At 37.0% G+C, this 20,157-nt stretch overlaps 2 protein-coding genes across 2 annotated transcripts; both read right to left on the bottom strand.

The window, feature by feature from the left end:
- On the bottom strand, window positions 3,291–4,278 carry LOC109231435. The gene is made up of 2 exons (XM_019397097.1): window positions 4,035–4,278; window positions 3,291–3,928 (listed from the first exon to the last, which is right to left on the bottom strand). The coding sequence occupies exons 1-2, from the start codon at window positions 4,276–4,278 to the stop codon at window positions 3,291–3,293; spliced, it is 882 nt and encodes a 293-aa protein (XP_019252642.1).
- Window positions 5,663–6,134, bottom strand: LOC109231434. The gene is made up of 2 exons (XM_019397096.1): window positions 5,751–6,134; window positions 5,663–5,701 (listed from the first exon to the last, which is right to left on the bottom strand). Exons 1-2 carry the CDS (start codon window positions 6,132–6,134, stop codon window positions 5,663–5,665), a joined length of 423 nt encoding a protein of 140 aa, XP_019252641.1.

Below are 20,157 nucleotides of genomic sequence, written 5' to 3'. Positions count from 1 at the left end.
AGTTAAATAGAATTGTATTTATGGTGAATGTCATATATTTAGAGAGATTCTAGGTTCATTGCTTGGTGGACTAAATCACCATCTCCCTATAAATAGAGGCGTTCTATTCCATTGTATTCATCCCAAAATTCAATAAGAATTCCCTCTCTCTTTCTTTCTCTGCAATATTGTTCTCCTACTTTTATTCTTACTTTTATTCTTTCATAACATGGATCATATTTTTTTTTCAATGATGATTGTCGTTATCTGATGGTATTCCAACAATAATTCTAATTTTACTAAATCAAGATCCTGACATGGCTAAAGAAGCACGGATGTCCTTAAAAATTTTTGCATGTTGTCTTTTGCAAAATATTTGAGCTTTCAAAATAGAGATGGGATAATAGAATTTTCCTGAAGATATCTCAAAACATTTTGCAAAATACCATATGCAAACAATCTAGGTATGAGTGTTAGAACATGCGCAGCGGAAGCAAGCATACAACCAGGCATCAATTACATTGAAACTAGACAACCGTAATAATAATGAGATCAGGAACACTAACCTCTTGAAATAGTTGCACAAATTCTCCAAGCAGCAAGAATCCAGGGCTGTAGTCTTCTGCTATTGCCTAGTAAAACCTTGAACACTTTTGCTTTTGGAGTGGGCAAGAACAATACAACTCTAGGGTTAGTTAATAGGAGAAACCTGTCTCTCTCTTTTTCTTTGTAAATACACGAATTTTTAAGCCCTAAAATAGGCTTAAAATCATGTAAGACTAGGATTCCATAAGTAGAATCCTACTCTAACTCAAAAGTAACTTTTCTCCCAAGCTACTTTTTACCCAAGTCTGTCCAGGTTTTACTAGGTATAGCAGGGACCACAGAAATAATAAGAGGCTACTAATTATAGTACTAATTCGAAAGTAGGCAAGAATTAGATCCTACTATAATTAATTGCAATTTATTCCACTAAAAACTGCAATTGAACTCCTCAATATGAACTTCAAAAATTCATCAACACTTATTTTAACTCCCCATGTTAAGATTTCAAATTACCAGTTAATTAAATTAAATCACTAAAAATTTAATTCAATCAAACTAATTAAATCCTTTATAATTCCGCTTAAACTATCTCATGTGATGGATACAAAATCCACCGGCCGGGTTTTCACATGAAAACTTATAAGCTTATATAAAGGGGTATTATCAAACCCAGAAACCAAGTCATGGATTCTATCAACTAATTATTATTCACAAATGATATTTGTTATTGTCCAATTTATTAGGCATATACTAACTTCTAAATAGAGTCGTACCTTTTGATAAATCAAAACAATAAACAAATTACATTGATCATAATAATTATATCAAGATTAGGAGTATAAGCTCATTTAATGAATTAGAGAAATGTTTATATGTATTCAGTACAAAAATACCTTTTCTCTACTTGGTCCGTTCAATATACACTGAGTATACTAGCACAAGAAAGTTGGAGTAGACTTACTCGCATAATCAAGACAAATTATACAATAATCTTTGCTACAATCATCAAGATATTTTGTCCGATAATATCTTCGATTGTGAACATAGTTTATTAATTATGAGAACCAACAATTTAATCTTCTGTGTATGAGGTAGACTCCATACACTAAAATTGTCTACTACATAATCAAAAGGACACACATGTTACAAATGATCTATTTAAAATAATGCTTTATTGAATTGAATAAATTAAATAAACAATTGTTTCATAAAGAACAAAAAAATAATACTATGTCTAAACCGCAGTTAATAGTATATCCCAACAATATCCCACTTAGACTCATAACCATGCGTCTAATATTTTAAACCCCATTCCTTCTACATGCTTGTCAAAAAATCTTCTTTGTCAAGCTCTTTGTAAACGGGTCTGCCAAATTATCCTCCGATGCAATCTTCAACACTCTTGCATTCACCTCTTTGTGTTATGTCCTGAATTAAGTGATATTTACGCTCAATATGCTTACTTCTTTTATGGCTTCTTGGTTCCTTCGAGTTTGCAACTGCACCACTATTGTCACAATAAGAGTACAATTGGTGCTTGAACCGAAGGAACCACATTAAGCTCTTTCAGAAAGTTCCTGAGCCAAAACAGCCTCTTTTGGCTGCTTCAGATGCAAGCCACATATTCGGCTTTCCATGGCGGAATCAGCAACACACGATTGCTTGATGCTCCTTCCAACTTATGGCTTCCACCTCCCAAAGTAAAAACATATCCTGAGGTAGATTTTCTAGAGTCTCTATCCGACTGGAAATCTGAATCAGTATAGCCAATGGGTGCAAGATCACCTGAGTGATACACCAACATATAATCCCTAGTCCTTTCAGGTACTTGATTATATGCTTAACAACAGTCCAGTGTTCTCGACCAGGGTTAGACTGAAATCTGCTAACCATGCCAACGGCAAAGCAAATATCAGGTCTAGTACATAGCATTGCATACATAAGACTCCCTACAGCAGAAGCATAAGTGACCGCCTTCATCTTTTCATCTCATCAGTCGTTTTTGGGGACTGATCTCTTGACAGAGAGATTTCCATGTCTAAAGGGGAGAAACCCTTTCTTGGAATCTTGCATGCTAAACCTGGTGAGAATAGTATCAATATAAAGTGCTCGGGACAAGCCTATTATCTTTTGCTTGCGATCTCGCATAAGCTTGATCCCAAGGATATGTGCTGCCTGTCCCAAGTCTTTCATATCGAAACGTGAGGACAACCATTCCTTTACTGAATTCAACATGCTCACATTGTTTTCTATGAGCAAAATATCATCTACGTACAAGACCAAAAATGTAACTTTATCTCCACTCCACTTCTTATAGACACAAGACTCATTTTCACATTGATCAAAACCGAATGTCTTAATCGATGCGTCAAAACAAGTGTTCCATGCCCTAGAAGCTTGTTTCAATCCATAAATGGATTTCTTTTAATTTACACAACATGTGCTCATTTCCACTTTTTATGAAACCAACTGGTTGTGCCATATAGATGCACTCATCAAGACTTCCATATAGAAAAGCGGTCTTGACATCCATTTGCCAGATCTCATAACCGTAATGAGCCACAATGGATAAGAGAATCCTTATGGATTTAAGCATGGCTACTGGCGAAAAGGTTTCCTCATAATCGATCCCTTCTTTTTGAGTAAACCCTTTTGCGACAAGCCTAGCTTTTAAAAGTTTGCACTTTTCCATCCATTCCTCTCTTTTTCTTATAGATCCATCTACAACCTATGGGGTTGACTCCAGTAGGTGGTTCTACAAGATCCTAGACTTGATTTGAGTACATGGACTCCATTTCAGATTTCATAGCATCAACCCATTTATCAGCATCTGTATCATGTAGTGCTTCGTCGTAATTAATAGGTTCTGTATTAGGCTCTTCAGGGATTCTATCATAAGATTCTCCCAAGAGCACAAACCGGAGAGGTTTTCTAATAATTCTCCCACTACGACTAGTCACTACAGGTGGAGGCTGATTTTGTTGTTGAATCACATCACCACTTCCTTGAACTGAGGCCTCAATGTTATTTTCCACACCAAGAGGTGCTAAGATATCATTGACTTCTTCCTGGAGTGCAGGATCCCGCCCAAAATGGCTCTGATAATCAGAGGTATTGTTCTGCCGCGGTCCTACCGCGGTTACGCCAGGACCGCGGTCAGAGGGGCCTGCAGAATCAGAGGCATTGTCCTGCCGCAGTCCTATCGCGGTTACGCCAGGACCGCGGTCAGAGGGGCCTTCGGATTCTTCAGGTTGCATAACAATTTCAGGTTGTTCAACAACCTGAGGTTGCTCAACAATCTGAGGTTGTTCTTGTGCAATCTGCTGCCTATTGACATTTCTCCCACTACGATACTGCAGTGATATGTCAATGCTGGCTTCCGGGATACGTTCAAGGGATGAGTCTTTAGTTATTCCATTATTTAATTCCTGTAAAACTAGTTTACTCCTAGGAGTATGGTTCGTTAGATAGTCCTCCTATAAAAAAGTGGCATTTGTCGTAACAATTACCTTCTTTTCTTTGGGACAAATAAAACAAACCGCAGTTTGTTCCTTTTGGATATCCAATGAAAATGCATACTTCTGTCCTTGATTCCAATTTATCCTCTTTCCCTTTCAGCACATGTGCTGGACAACCCCAAACCCGAATGTGCCGTAAACTTGGCTTTCGCCCAGTCCACAATTCTATTGGAGTTGAAGGTACTGACTTTGAAGGAACCAAAATTAGAATTGTAGTTTGCTGTTTCCAAAGCATATCCCCAAAAGGAAAGAGGCAAATCGAAATAACTTAACATTGATCTAACCATTCCCATAAGAGTCCTATTTCTTCTTTCTGCCACACCATTTTTGTTGTGGTGTTCCTGGGGCAGATAATTGAGATGTAATTCATTATTTGATAAGTATTTTATGAATTTCGCAGAAAGGTATTCACCACCACGATCAGATCGTAATGTTTTGATATATTTATCATGTCGTTTCTCTGTTTCCGTCTTAAATTCTTTGAATTTCTCAAAGCATTCAGACTTACGGCGCCAACAGATAAATATATCCATATTTTGAGTAATCATATATGAAAGTCACAAAATACTCAAAATCACCTCTTGCTTGTATATTCATTAGACCACACAAATCAGAGTGAATTAATTCTAGCTTATCACTGCTCTATTCCCTTTTGAGGGAAATGTCTCTTGGTCATTTTACCTTCTAAACAGGATTCGCATGTTGGTAGTGATTCCACTTTCAATGAACTCAAAGGTCCATCAGAGACCAATCTCGAAATCCTATTTAGATTTATATGGCCTAGACGTAAGTGCCATAAATAAGTCTGACTCAATTCAGAAATACGTTTTCTTATGTGGTAGATTAATGTTATTTAGTTCTTTGGTTGTTGTAGCACAGGGGGAGATATATTAAGAACAAAAAGGTCATGTACTCTAGCAGCTTTGTAGATAAAACGTCTATGAAACTTAATAACAGCAGAGTTATTAGCAAAATAAACATTATAACCAGCATCCATTATTTTCGAAACCGAAATCAAATTCCTTCTAATGGAAGGTACATAGAGAACATCTTTTAAAACTAAAACTCTATCACTACTAAACGAAACACTAATATCTCCTAAAGCTAAAGCTGGTGCTGGCTCGCCATTGGCTTGATAAACGCAAACTTCATTCTCACTTAGCCGCCGCGTTTCCTGAAACCCCTGCAAAGAATTGCAGATGTGATTAGTGGCTCCCGAAATCTACACACCAAAACATGTAGAAACTGCCGCTAAACAAGTTTCAACGACATTTAAATTTGAATTACCTTGCTTAATCAACTTTACCAGATAGGCGGGGCATTGCTTCTTGTGATGCCCGAGTTGCTTGCAAGATAGCACTTGCCTTTGGGCTTGTTCACCACCAGCCGCACCACCAGGTACCAGAACCTTTTGAGCCTTCTTCTTTTTCTTATTGCCTTTCGACTTAGAAATTGAAGGTTTCTCAACATTTAGTGCCACAACTGGAGCTTGTTGTTTGATAATAGATTCTGCCGCTTGCAGCTCATTCAACAATTTCGCTAGTGACAAATCCATTTTGTTCATATTATAGTTCAAGCGAAACTGTTGAAAACTGTCAGGCAGAGTCTGCAGGACCATCTCAACTTGAGGACTCCTTATCAATCACAGCTCCAAGGACCTCCAGTTCATTCAGAAAGACTCATCATCTTCAGAACATGGTCCCTGACCGATGATCCTTCAGCCATTTTTGTGTTCAAAAGAGCTTTCATGGCTGTCTGCCTTAGCTGCGCGATTTTGCTCACCGAACATCTCTTTGAGACTTTTGAGCATATCATAAGCAGACCCCATGGACTGATGCTGATTTGCAAAACATTTGCCATAGAGCCAAGAATGTAACATCGCGCCATCTCATCAGCCTTAACCCATTTGTCATAGGCTTTAACCTGATCATCCGTAGCATTTTCAGATTTTTCTGGGCACTCCTCAGAGATTACAAATTTGTAACCTTCAGCAGTTTGGACAATATCAAGGTTCCTTTTCCAGTCAACATAATTTGGTCCTTCTAACTTGTTTTGGTTCAAAATTGAGGTAAGTGGGTTGAATGAAGACATGGTTAATCTGGGAGATATTCACATTAAATAGATCATTAGTTATGTATTAAGAATGATTAAATTCAAAATTACACATTACACATATAACCATGCTCAGTGAACAGTTAGATTCGTTAAGGAAACTTAACTATTCATGCAAAATATATGAGTGATGTCAGATATTAACCCCATAAATTTAAACAGGACCAACTCAGTTGGAGAGTAAACTGTTAATTTAAGATAGGTAAATATCACTTTTAGAAAACTCTAGTTTCATTCAATCAACATGTAACTCAGTTGGAGAGTAATACAAGTAATGAAATAACTAGAGGCTAAAGAAAAACACAGTAATTTATCTATAATGAATTTATCCGATGTGGAAGAAGACCTATGTCAACATATAAATTCATTATATTACTATAAAACCCGTTTAATTTAGGGATTAGGGCCTAAAATCGCGTATATTCTGCAATTTAGGGTCTGAAGGTTGCATGTGTTATACCCCATTTTAATCGGGTCAAATTAGAGTATGACATATTAGCGATTTTGAGGTTTAATTAATTTTAAGAGAGTCGTCACCTAACTAATTTTAAGGTGAATTAGGGACACCATCTTTTATCTAAATAACGCTAAAGTTTACTTTATTTATATAGTCTACTTAACCTTTAAGACTATGGGTAAGGGTTCTAATTAATCTTATAGAGAAGGTATTAAGCACTCTATATGATCCATTAAATACGGTTAACCGGTCAAACTTAGGTTAATTAATTAAAAAGCTAAGATTATGTAAAAAAGATTCAAGTACATATACACATAGGTTAAAATATTCGTTATATTGGCTTGAATAAGGCTTTCAAAACAGTGAGTAATCCTCAAATTGTTTTGAATAAAACACGTTAAGTTAAGAGAAAATCTTTAAACTTAACTAACAAGAAGCTCAAGAATATATTTGGATTAAACAATAATTTATTAAAAAATGTTCAGATTTGAACTCAAAAAACTTACTTGATCTCAAATGATTAATTACAGAAGAGCTCGTCTAAACTGAAAAAATGGACACAAAGGCCTAATGATACTTAACGCTCGTTTTGGATGAAAATGTATATCAACCGGTTAATCTTATATTCAAGGAAAACAATCTCGTACTTCATGGAAAATCTTAAAGATAGATTAAGACTTAAAAGAATGTTCTACATGTGTATTTACCAAAACACTCGGCTAGACTCAGAAAAATCTAACTTAATGTCGTTAGAAACTCACTTGACGAGAAGTTTTTGGAAGTATCATTTTAAGTCAAACTGATTTTATATTCTTACATATAAATATTGCATTTTATGTGATTAAAATAGTACCAAATTGATAATAAGAGTAAAGATTCTATATAACTAAGCATACTATACCAACACAAATTCTAACATATAATTCCAGAAATTGGAGATAAATTCAATTCACACAGGTCAAATAGCTGAATGATAAGGAAAAAAAAGAAATGAAACGCCATAGGCGTCCCCAAGCATTTTGCTTGTTTTCTTGCTATCGTGTACATTCTGAGGAGGATGGTATGGGATGTGATGACTCCATGCTCGGGTTAGTGTGGAGTCTCGAGTGAGACTCCGTTTTTGCTCCAAGTGCATATACAAAGACAAACAAAAAATAAGAATTAGAAAATGGAATCTGATTCTTTATACTAGATAAGATATAAATAAAGAGGTAAAGACTCATAATATAATTCATCTACAAGATGAAACGCTCCACATAACACTGTTTTCGTCAAGAAGAGATATGAGATTTGTATTCTATAGCTCTGACATCAAGGTTCAATATTTAACTTATGGCAAAACTTTATTCCATGAAAAAAATATTATGACTAAGTGACAATGTCTATCTTATACTATTCAATTACAAAAGCTAGTCAGCTATTTTTGTTCAAGAAATATCACAACAATGGACCAATAAGCCAAATACCCATTTTCCTTATCCAAAAGCAAATTCGGTTATTTTGAGAACTTAGAACATGACGTCTATCACAAAGGCAACAATCAAATATATCCAATATACATCAATTTTAAGATAACTAATATATAAGAAGGAAATGTCGGATTCATGGACAAGGTATCTAGTATCGCATCGGCAGTAAACATATTTAAGATTCAAACACTTCATACTTAGACAGAGGAAAACATATTGAGAAGCTGACGGAGCTTATAGGCATAATCGTTAAGTCATTAGAAAAAAGAGAATTATACATGGATTCTAAAATCTCATTGAAATACGAATCCCATGGTCATTCCTAGAAGCAAAGTAAGTTTCTTTCTTTAAATAAGCTTGCAACATGAAGAAAAGAGTGACTCAGGCTAAACAAAATGAATCAGTTAGCCAAGCATAGGTTATAGCAGTAAAGTATGAGGTCCTACGATATCTAAATTGACTAATTCAGAGTTACATTTTCTGTTACTTGAAAACAACAGAAGGAGATGTATTAGCACTTCAAACAAAACGTGTCTCTTTTCTTGATGTTAGAATAAGCAATCATTTACATATGTAATATTACCTTGTTTAATACATTAGCAAATTATTATACTCATACGCAGTTATACACGAATTTTACAAAAAAAATAATTTCTAACTCATTGCTAAAATAAAGTAATCATTTAAACTACATAATTAGAAAGTTATTTTTTCAGCATAGTGCTTTCTATGGCATTTAAACTAGAAGAGCAGCAACTCAGAATCATATTTTGAACACGAAAAGACCACAATAATCATAGAGTTAACTCAGAGGAAGAAAATTTTAGCTAATAAATACACGCTGGATAAAATTTGAAACTGATTACTTTGATCAAAGAAATATGCAGATGGTAACACCTTAAAGGAAAAAGCCAATATTAAGAGCTACATACTATCATCAGCTATCTATTCATATAAAGACTTAGTCGAACTCTTTACTTTCATTTAATTTTTATTCAAACAGAGATACCTAAGTTCATGATTTCTACACACCAATCAACTCTAAATCACAATTCACACACATAATAAAATACAGTTCATTCAAACAAACGTACAATCATTTCAGATATTTGAAGAAGAAGAAAAAAAAATATTTCAGTTACTGACCTTTTGCGGGCAGGAACTGGGCGTGGATATTGCCGGTCACTAGTAGAACTTCGCCAAACCGCTCGGCCTAGTTACGAAAATCTCCGTCACAGTTGAAAAACCAACAGAGATCCCAAAGAGTAAGTTTTGAATTTTCTTCTAAAAGAAAGAATTAGAAACAGTAGCTATTTGAGGGCTATTAGGCGGTAGGTTCCGGTTCTCCCCAAATTGCTACTAACGCAGATATTTATAGAGATGAATTAGGGTTCCTCTGGGGTTAGTTTGGGCGGGATTCTTGAAGGGTTAGGGTTTCAAACGGATCAAGAACCGTTTGAAATGACGTGTAGAAGAAATAAAAAAGGACGATATGGGCAGGAGAAGCAGGGATTCGGTTGCCAAATTGTAAAATCTTGGAGGAAACAAAAAGAGAACCCCTTTACCTTTGTCAACTTCATTGTAAATGGTAAATGAATTTTTGAATTCTTCCATCAAATTGCTTTGAGTTTGCAGAAAGTTTCCTTGGAATGGCCATACAAATTTCTGATTACAAATTATGAGAGTCAAATTTTTGCTAAGAAGAAAGAAGGAGCCAAAACTCTTCTGCCATGGCAGAGAAAAGAGACGCTACTTTCTTTGGAAGAGGGAAAGAATGGAAACCCTAGCAAATTTGATTTTAATTTTATAAATAAATCCAACTGTTGGATTAGATGCATCTAATGGCTGAGATTAATCTTGATATAAGTAAATAAGGTATAATAAAATAAATAAAGCAAGAATTTATTTGGAATTCTCTAGAAGATAGAAGAAATGATCTTGACCATTAATTTAAAATGGACTAGATCTGATGAATCCATGTGGCAAGTGTGGGGTCAAAGTGTGAAGGGATGAGGAGAGCATGTGCTAGGAGTGTGTTGGTCATGGGATTTGTACCATTGGCGCCTATGTGGCGCTGATGTGGAGGCTTATGTGGTGCTTATGTGGAGTCCATGTAGATGAAAGAGTTAGGTAGATGGGCTGGCGGGTATGGGCTATTTTATGGGCTATTTTGGTTGATTTATGGGGTCTAAAAATCTGAAAATGTGTTATAAAATTGGCCCCATTTTAAATAACATTAAACTTTACCAAGATGATCTAATTTACATTTAAAAGTCTTTTTCACTTTAAATTTTAATATGCTTCCATAATTCTAATAATTTATAATAAAATATATTATATTATATTACTGTAAAAATTAATTATCTAGTGTGATTGACTTATATATATAGAGATTAAGAAGTAGAAAAATAAAATAATAGTTGGGGCAAATAATATTTGTATTAATTATTACGATGCATTAGCATTAAATAATAATTAAATATTGATAGTGACTAAGTAACTAAAATAACAATAACGATATAATTACAATAAATAAATATACTAAATTATATTAAGGCTAATAGTTATATTTTATTTTATAAATCTTGAGGCTAGAAAATATAACAAATGTTTTGGATAAAAATATGTAAAATATATTTAGTAAATTATTAAGAAGTAGGAAGTATAGAGAAATTGCTTGATAAAGGAGGGCCAAAATTGGTTGTCAACAGCATGTACTGCCGCGGTCCTACCGCGGTTATGCCAGGACCGCGGCTAGAGCGACCTTCAGAATCAGAGGCAGTGTTCTGCCGCGGTCCTACCGCGGTTACGCCTAGACCGCGGCCATACAATACGAGATTTCATAAAAAAAACATGTTTTGACAGGATTAATCCAAAAGTTCTGTATTTTAATCCAAGATTACAGAATATTATACAAAACGTTCACGTTTTTAACATAGAATAATTATCCGAAACATGTATCAATGAATAACACGTTTTAATATTACTCTATGCATGTTGTGTTACATTATCTAGTTAGATGTAAGACGGCGTCTGATACCAATTGTTAGAACATGCGCAGCGGAAGCAAGCATACAACCAGGCATCAATTACATGTAAACTAGACAACACAATAATAATGAGATCGGGAACAGTAACCTCTTGAAATAGTTGCACAAATTCTCCAAGCAGCAAGAATCCAGGGCTGTAGTCTTCTGCTATATGCCTAGTAAAACCTTGAACACTTTTGCTTTTGGGTGGGCAAGAACAATACAACTCTAGGGTTAGTTAATAGGAGAAACCTGTCTCTCTTTTTTCTTATTAAATACACGAATTTTAAGCCCTAAAATAGACTTAAAATCGTGTAAGACTAGGATTCCATAAGTAGAATCCTACTCTAACTCAAAAGAGTAACTTTTCTCCCAAGCTACTTTTTACCCAAGTCTGTCCAGGTTTTTACTAGGTATAGCAGGGACCACAGAAATAATAAGAGACTACTAATTATAGTACTAATTCGAAGTAGGCAAGAATTAGATCCTACTATAATTAATTGCAATTTATTCCACTAAAAACTGCAATTGAACTCCTCAATATGAACTTCAAAAATTCATCAACACTTATTTTAACTCCCCATGTTAAGATTTCAAATACCAGTTAATTAAATTAAATCACTGAAAATTTAATTCAATCAACTAATTAAATCCTTTATAATTCCGCTTAAACTATCTCATGTGATGGATACAAAATCCACCGGTCGGGTTTTCACATGAAAACTTATAAGGCTATATAAAGGGGTATTATCAAACCAAAAAACCAAGTCATGGATTCTATCAACTAATTATTATTCACAAATGTTATTTGTTATTGTCCAATTTATTAGGCATATACTAACTCTAAATAGAGTCGTACCTTTTGATAAATCAAAACAATAAACAAATTACATTGATCATAATAATTATATCAAGATTAGGAGTATAAGCTCATTTAATGAATTAGAGAAAGTGTTTTATATGTATTCAGTACAAAAACACATTTTCTCTACTTGGTCCGTTCAATATACACTGAGTATACTAGCACAAGAAGTTGGAGTAGACTTACTCCCATAATCAAGACAAATTATACAATAATCTTGTGCTACAATCATCAAGATATTTTGTCCGATAATATCTTTGATTGTGAACATAGTTTATTAATTATGAGAACCAACAATTTAATCTTCTGTGTATGAGCTAAGACTCCATACACTAAATTGTCTACTACATAATCAAAAGGACACACATGTTACAAATGATCTATTTAAAATAGTGCTTTATTGAATTGAATAAATTAAATAAATAATTGTTTCATAGAGAACAAAAAATAATACTATATCTAAACCGCATGGTTAATAGTATATCCCAACAATGAGAAATTTCAAAATACCACTGCTTCTTTAGCTATATCATGATCTTGATGAAGTAAAATCGAAATCATATCGGCATACCACCAGATAACAGCAACTATTGAAAAGAAGAATAATATGATGCATGACGTCTGCAGATGTATCCCCAATATCCCATACATCCGTGCTCCGAACCCTTGGCCGCATAACGTTTCTAGTGATCCGCTTACTCCAACCTAGATTGTTAATGAACAAGTTTATAATGTTTCTTCAGAATAAAAAAAGAAGAAGGGGATTTTAAACTTTAAATTGAAAGATGATTATTGAAAGTAAAACTCAAGATACAGCTGAAGTTTCTGGAGTTGAAAGCTGATTAAGACCTATTGCTTCATATAATATTCAAGAGTTATATGAGGATATGCTGCTAGCCTTTCTGCAGTTGAGTGTCGATATGCAGTATGTGATTTTGAGTTTGTGACAAAGGAGAGTTGCCAAAGAAGAGCAAGTTCAATATGTAGCGTAACCAGGGGCGAAGCTACACTTTGGTAAGGGTGATCAATTGACCACTCTTTGTCGGAAAATTATACTGTGTATATAGGTAAAATATTTAGGTTATATTGAACACCTTTGTCGGGGTTATTTTTTACGTCTTTCAAGTTTGAACACCCTTGGGAAAATTTCTGACTTCGCCACAGTGACAAGAAGAAGCTTTGTTAAGTTGTGGCTATTTTTGAATTACTTTGCAAATATTGGTTATATGTATTTGCAACTAATAGTTCTAAAAGTGAATATTTATCAAAATCTTCCTTTACTTTAGCAGACATGGCAAATTTTGGATTATGTTTTTCTAGTATTTGGTTATCGGTTAGTTACTACTATAATTTTAATTTATACCAAAATGTTTGGTACTATTTATTCCATATCGAATATGGTATAAAAATTAGTAGTTGGATTAGCTATATATACTTGGATAAAGTTATTAAATGACGATATTACCCCCTCAAACGCCCTTAGTTTTCATTGTTATCACTAAAATATTCAAGGTTAAAATCGAAAACAAACATATACAAATTTATCCAACTCCAAACGAAACATAGGTTTGCATTATACACTGTACATTCATTCCACATTAATTTTAATGAGCCAAACAGATACAAGTATTAAATAATTTAGGACTTACTAATCTTAATATAATAATCATAGCATTATAATCTCTGCGTTAGAACTGAAAGAGTTAGCTTCCCCTTTTTAGGTTCGACGAGTCAACATGGTGCCTCAAGTTTGAAAAGAGAAAGGAAAATTAGCCAAATTTTGTCAGCCACAAATTTACTTTCTCGTTAATTATCGTGTCTTGATGTCCATCTGTATTCTTATATTTTACCATAAATATTATTCCCTCTATCCCTTTTCAGTTGTCGCATTTTTCTTTTTAAGAGTTATTTTGACTAATTTTCTAAGTTAAATTAGATCAACTCACTATTTTAAAATTATGATTTAGTTACTCAAAAGCTATAGGAAATGTACTCAAAATTACAATTTTTCTCGTGTCAACACAAATAAAAAAATATTTTAAAATGTTGGTCAAACGTTCATAATTTGAATCTCGAGAAATGAAACATGACAACTAAAATGAGTCAGATGAAGTAATTTGGTAGAATTGACAACCCCTTAAACTTGCCAGCTGTAACGACCCGGCCGGTCGTTTTGAGAGTTATAGCCTCGATCCCTTGTTTACTGCTTCCCCCATATCTCTTTATGCTCATGCGACTTCCCGGGAGGTTTTATTTTTGGTTTCAAAGTGTTTTGGGACACTTAGTCCCTAAACGGAAGCTTAAGACTTAGGATTTTGAACGTAGTCGGAACTGTATGGAGACAACTCCGGAATGGAGTTTCGTCGGTTCAATTAGCTCCGTTGGGTGATTTTGGACTTAGGGGCGTGTCCGGATTGTGTTTTGGAGGTCTGTAGCTTATTTAGGCTTGAAATGGCGAAAGTCGAATTTTTGAAGATTTTGACCGGCAGTGGACTTTTTGATATTGGGGTCAGATTTCGATTACGGAGGTTAGAGTAGGTCCGTAATGTTGAAATGACTTGTGTACAAAATTTGGGGTCAATCGGACGTGGTTTGATAGGTTTCGGCACCGCAGGTTTGGCACGTACGTGCGGGAGTGCCGCAGGTGCGGCCTGGAGGAATTGGTCTGTGGGCGCAGGTGCGAGAAGGGAGCTGCATTTACGCAACCGCAGATGCGGAGGATTGATCAAAGTAGCGGATTCTGGGCTTTAAGTGCAATCCGCACCTGCGATGAAAATTCCGCAGGTGCGAGCGTCGCAGATGCGACTAAGAGCCCGCAGGTGCGAAATCGCTGGGCAGAAAAGGGTCAAGTTCAAGGGTTTTATCCCATTTTCAGTTTTGGGACTTTGAGAGCTCGGATTTGGGCGATTGTTTGAGGGATTTTCAGAGAATGCTTCTGGGTAACGATTCTTAACTCTTTTATGGTTGTATTCCACTAATCTATGGTTGATTTCATCATTTAATTTCAGATTTGGGATGAAAATTTGGGGCAAATGGGAAGAAGTTTTTCAACTAATATTTTGGGTTTTGATTGAGATTTTGACATCGGATTTGAATAATTTTGGAACGAGTGAACTCGTGAATGAATGGGTGTCCATATTTTGTGACTTTTACCCGATTCCGAGACGTGGGCCCGGGGCGATTTTCCAATTTCTTGCCTTAGATTTGATTTCATTAACTAGATTAGTTTCTTATAGTTATATTTATGATATGTAATTAATTTTGGCTAGATTTGGTCCATTCGGAGTCGGATATTTGTGGAAAAGGCATTGTTGATTGAGCTTGGTTCGAGGTAAGTGGCTTGCCTAACCTTGTGTGGTGGAAATCCCTTTAAGATTTGGTGTTGTTATGATATGTGAGCGCCGTGTACGTGAGATGACGAGTGCGTACACAGGCTATTTGTTGAAAAACCCAATTTTTACTGAGTAATAACCTGTTTTCATCTTATTTGAGTATACTAGCATGTGTAGTTATCATGTTAGCCTAGAATAGCATGTCTACATGCCTTAATTGCTTATATCAACCCTTTGCAGCATGTTTAGCGGATTCCTATATCTTTTCTTGACTTGTACTTAGTCTAAATTTTAGGTTTTCTTGCTGTAACTGTTATCTTCGTTTTGTTTGAGCTGCGTATTTACTTTGGGACTACAGGACGGTATCCCGGGAGATCCCCCATGCACATTTACTTTTGAGACTACGAGGCGGTTCCTCGGAAGTTCTCCCTGCACATTTACTTTTGCGACTACGAGGCGGTTCCTCGGGAGTTCTCCCTGTATATTTACTTTTGAGACTACGAGGCGGTACCTCGGGAGATCTCTTTGCATATTTATTTTGGGACTACAAGACGGTATCTCGGGAGATCCCCTGCTGTTTATCCCTGTGTACTATATTGCTATTTTATTGTGTTTTCCTTTGTTTAAACTCCTAGTCTTTTATTATACTGTACATTCTTCTGCCTTTTTATTATAACCTAGTGGGCCTAACATGACCTCGTTGCTACTCGACCGAGGTTAGGCTTGGCACTTACTGGTACCGTTTCGGTGTATTCATGCTACTCTTCCGCACATATTTTCGTGTGCAGATCCAGGTACATCATTCCAGCCTCGCTATTAGTTGTGCATCTACTGCTGTTACGGAGACTTCAAGGTACATCTGCCGCGTCTGCAAACCTAGGAGTCCCCCTCTATCTTTTGTGTAGTTCTTCCTCTATTACTTCTAAACATTGATTTATAGAACTTTTAGTAAATTCTTTGAAGCTTATGACTTATGATGTTCCGGATCTTGGGAAAACTCTGTATGTATTTTTGAGAGTTACTTTTGTATATGTTGAGCGGCATTTCTATCATTTGTTTCATTACTGTGTTGTTAGTGACTAGATTTATGTTTTCATTTTCGTTGTTATTCCGCAAAATGTTAGGCTTACCTAGTCGTAGAGACTAGGTGCCATCGCGACCTTTCAGATAGGGAAGATTGGGTCTGACAAGTTGGTATCAGAGCTCTAGGTTCATAGGTGTCGCGAGTCACAAGGTGGTTTACTATAGTCTCGCGGATCGGTACAGAGACGTCTGTACTTATCTTCGGGAGGCTATGGAACTGTTAGGAAAATTTTTACTTCTTTGACTCCTTGTCGTGCGAAATTTATTGACATAAAAAATTCTAAACTTCTGTATTCCATTCTTTCTCACAGATGGTGAGGACCCATACCGGAGGATCTGATAACCAGGCAACCGCTTCCCCTGCTAGAGCCGTGAGAGCCCAGGGCCGGGGTAGAGGCTGAGGACACCCACGCGGTGCATCCAGAGCACCTGCACTAGGTGCTATAGAGGAGCCCCTAGTAGCTCCAGCTGGAGGACAAACACCTGAGGTACCTGTTGTTGCGCCAGCTCTCCAGGAGACTCTAGCCCAGTTTCTGAGCATGTCCAGCACCTTAGCTTAGGCTAGATTGATTCCACTTGCTCTTGCCATATCTTAGGCCGGGGGAGAGGCACAGACTCGCGCAGCCCGTACTCCAGAGCACCGGGCTCAGGTCGACCAGGTTCCCGAGATTATATTGATACAACCAGTAGCTCCAGCCTAGCCCGAGACTAGTGCAGCTTCTGAAGGCGGAGCAGCTCAGGACGGAGTGGTACAAGAAGTACCATCCTCCTACCTTCAGTGGATTGGCGACAGATGATGCTCAGGGATTTCTGGAGGAGTGTCACTGCATTATCCGTACTATGGGTGTAGCAGAGTCAAGTGGGGTTTCTTTTACTACATTCCAGCTTAGAGGAGCAGCCTATCAGTGGTGGCGTGCTTATGAGTTGAGTAGTCCGGCTGAGGCATCTTCACTTACATGGACTCAGATCTTGGACATGTTTTTGAGAGAGTATGTCCCTCGGATCCTCAAGGACGCATGGCAGGCGGAGTTTGAGGAGCTGCGCCAGGGTACTATGACTGTGTCAGAGTATGCAACTCGCTTTAGTGATTTGGCCCGAAATGCACCAGCCTTGGTTTCCACAATTCGACAGAGGGTTCGTCGGTTTATTAAGGGACTCCACCCCAGTATCAGCACTAGCATGGCCCGGGAGTTGGAGATGGATATTTCTCATCAGCAGGTTGTGAGTATTGCTAGTAGATTGAAGGGTATGCTTGCTCGGGACAAAGAGGAAAGGGAGGCCAAGAGGTATCGAGAGTCTGGCACTTATTGTGGTGCTCGTGCCCCAACAGCTCGCAATGGTAGGGGTTATGTGAGTCGCCTCGTTCATTCAGTGCTTCTAGCCGCCAGTGGTGTTCCAGCCCCTTCTAGGCCCTAGGAGCCTTAATATGCACCGCCAGTATCTAGTGTGCCTCCTACACGGGGTGTTTCCGGTGGTCAGTCCAGCAGACCTGGCCCGAGCCAGCCACAGCATCCACGCCCTCCCAGAGCTTGTTTTGAGTGTGGCAATACTCGCCATATGGTGAGGGATTGCCCCATACTTAGGAGGATACACCTCCACAGACTTCCCAGCCACAACGTGCTCCACCGGGTCCTCAGGCTATGATTACAGCACCAGCTGGCACCCCACCTGCTCAGCAAGATCGAGGTGGAGGTTGTTAAGTTAAATTCCAAGGTTTCAATGATGACAATGTTCACTTACCCTATTTTGCAGTCATCATCAAAAGGAATGAAAACCAATGAGAAGTTATCTAAAGATGTGATTGCTAAATCAATGGACCTGAAGAAGGAATCAAAAGTTTGCAGAACTATTCTGCCTCAATCAAGGAAATCAGATTTCAAATCAAGGAGTTAGTGCCAGCAAATATTCAGTATCCTTAATTAAAGCTCAGTCAAAGGCTTAATTGTCTCGTAAATGAAAGCTGTGACAAGGAAAGTCACTATCTAATTCGGCCCTTCCCAAGAGCAGGATTCGAAGAGGCACCCCTTGGGTCAAATCTTCTTAAAGATCTCGTGCCTCTATTCTTGGTCAAAACTCAACAGCTCTTTTCTCTCCTATAAGAAGGTTGCTAAGATCAATTGGAAACCTTGCGCAACTACACACATTTTTTTCTAAGTCTCTCTACTTCTTAGCCTAAACACTGTAATCTTGAGTTTACCAGTGTCTCAAAAGATAGGAAGAGTTAGAACACAAAAGAGAGTTGTGTCATTATTAGAGATTCACTGTTGCTGTACTTCGTTGGTGGTGAACGGATCAAAACCATCCTTGTTGTAATACTTTCAAGATCTAAAGGGAATCCTTGTGACCCAAGGGAAACTGGATGTAAGTACCACACCGGTATCGAACTAGTATAAAATCGTTGTGTGTCACTCTTTCTATTTATTGTTATGTTACATTCTGCTCTCGATCTAGTCAACTAAAATCATCGTTAGTCGACTAATTTTTAATAGACCACAATTCACCCCCCCCCCCCTTCTACTTTCAATTGGTATCAGAGTTAGGCTCACAAACTTTGCTTAACAGCTAGTAAGGAAATCATCATGGGATCAAACGCAGTTGTTGGTGCACTATTTCAAGAGGGAACCTCTCAAGTTCGACCATCATACTTCAATGGACAACACTTCTCTCATTGAAAAGTGTGTATGGAAACATACACCATGTCTTATGACATCAAAGTCTGGCGAGTGATCAAAAAAGAAAATCTTCCAATTCCCCCAAGGAAAGACGAAAATGGTTAAGTAATAGTATCCACTGATCCACTTGACTTAGATGACTACATTGATGAGCCGGCTGTTGTCGTGATTGTGAATGCCAAAGAAAAAAAATCTGCTGTACAATGCTATCAGTGGTGAAGAATATGAAAAGATCTCAAGTTGTGAAATTGCTAAGGAGATGTGGGACAAATTGGAAGTCACATATGAAGGGACTAACAAGGTAAAAGAAACGAATATAAATCTATTGGTTTGTGAGTATGAGCTATTTCAAATGAAGGACGAAGAATCTGCTGAAGAAATGTTCTCTAGGTTCAGAAAAATTGTTGGAGATCTGAAATCCTTTGGTAGAACAATAAAAAGCGGAGAACAGGTCAGAAAAATTCTAAGAAGTCTACCTACCATTTGGCAGCCAAAGGTCATCGCACTCGAATGTCAGGACCTTGAGAAATTGTCCTATGATGAACTCAGAGGTGATATAATAGCTTTTGAGAAAACTCACTTGGATAGACAGATTCAACAAGAAAAGAAGAAAACAGTCACCTTCAAAGCAACTGTGGCTGAACCAGAAGATGAAGAAGAAAATGAAGGAGGAGAACAGGATGAAAATATAGCCATGCTTTCTCAAGTTGTAACTAGCATGATGAAGAAAAACAGAAATAGCAGAAGAGGTAAACCAAAATTCAGAAAGGGAAGGATAAACAATGAAAATGATGGAAGATGCTACGAATGTGGTAAACATGGACACATTCAAGCTGACTGTCCAGAACTAAAGAAGAAGCTGAGCAGGAATCTTCAAAGGAAGAAGTCTTTTGGAGCATGGAGTGATGAAGAAGAGTCTGATTATGAAGAAATTGCAAATATGTGCTTCATGGCCATAGAAGATGATAGCAATGAAGAATCAGGAGAGCGGGGGTTCTCAGGAAACAGAGGAGCAAATGAAGAAGAAAACTCATATCAACTTGGTCTCATGGCAGACGAGGGAACTAGTGATGTACGTCCCCCAAATTGCCCTAATTG

The sequence above is a fragment of the Nicotiana attenuata genome, chromosome 8, assembly GCF_001879085.1.
Source record: "Nicotiana attenuata strain UT chromosome 8, NIATTr2, whole genome shotgun sequence".
Taxonomy (NCBI): domain Eukaryota; kingdom Viridiplantae; phylum Streptophyta; class Magnoliopsida; order Solanales; family Solanaceae; genus Nicotiana; species Nicotiana attenuata.
The sequence above is the reverse complement of the archived record's forward strand: the minus strand, read 5'-3'. Positions and strand labels throughout refer to the sequence as shown.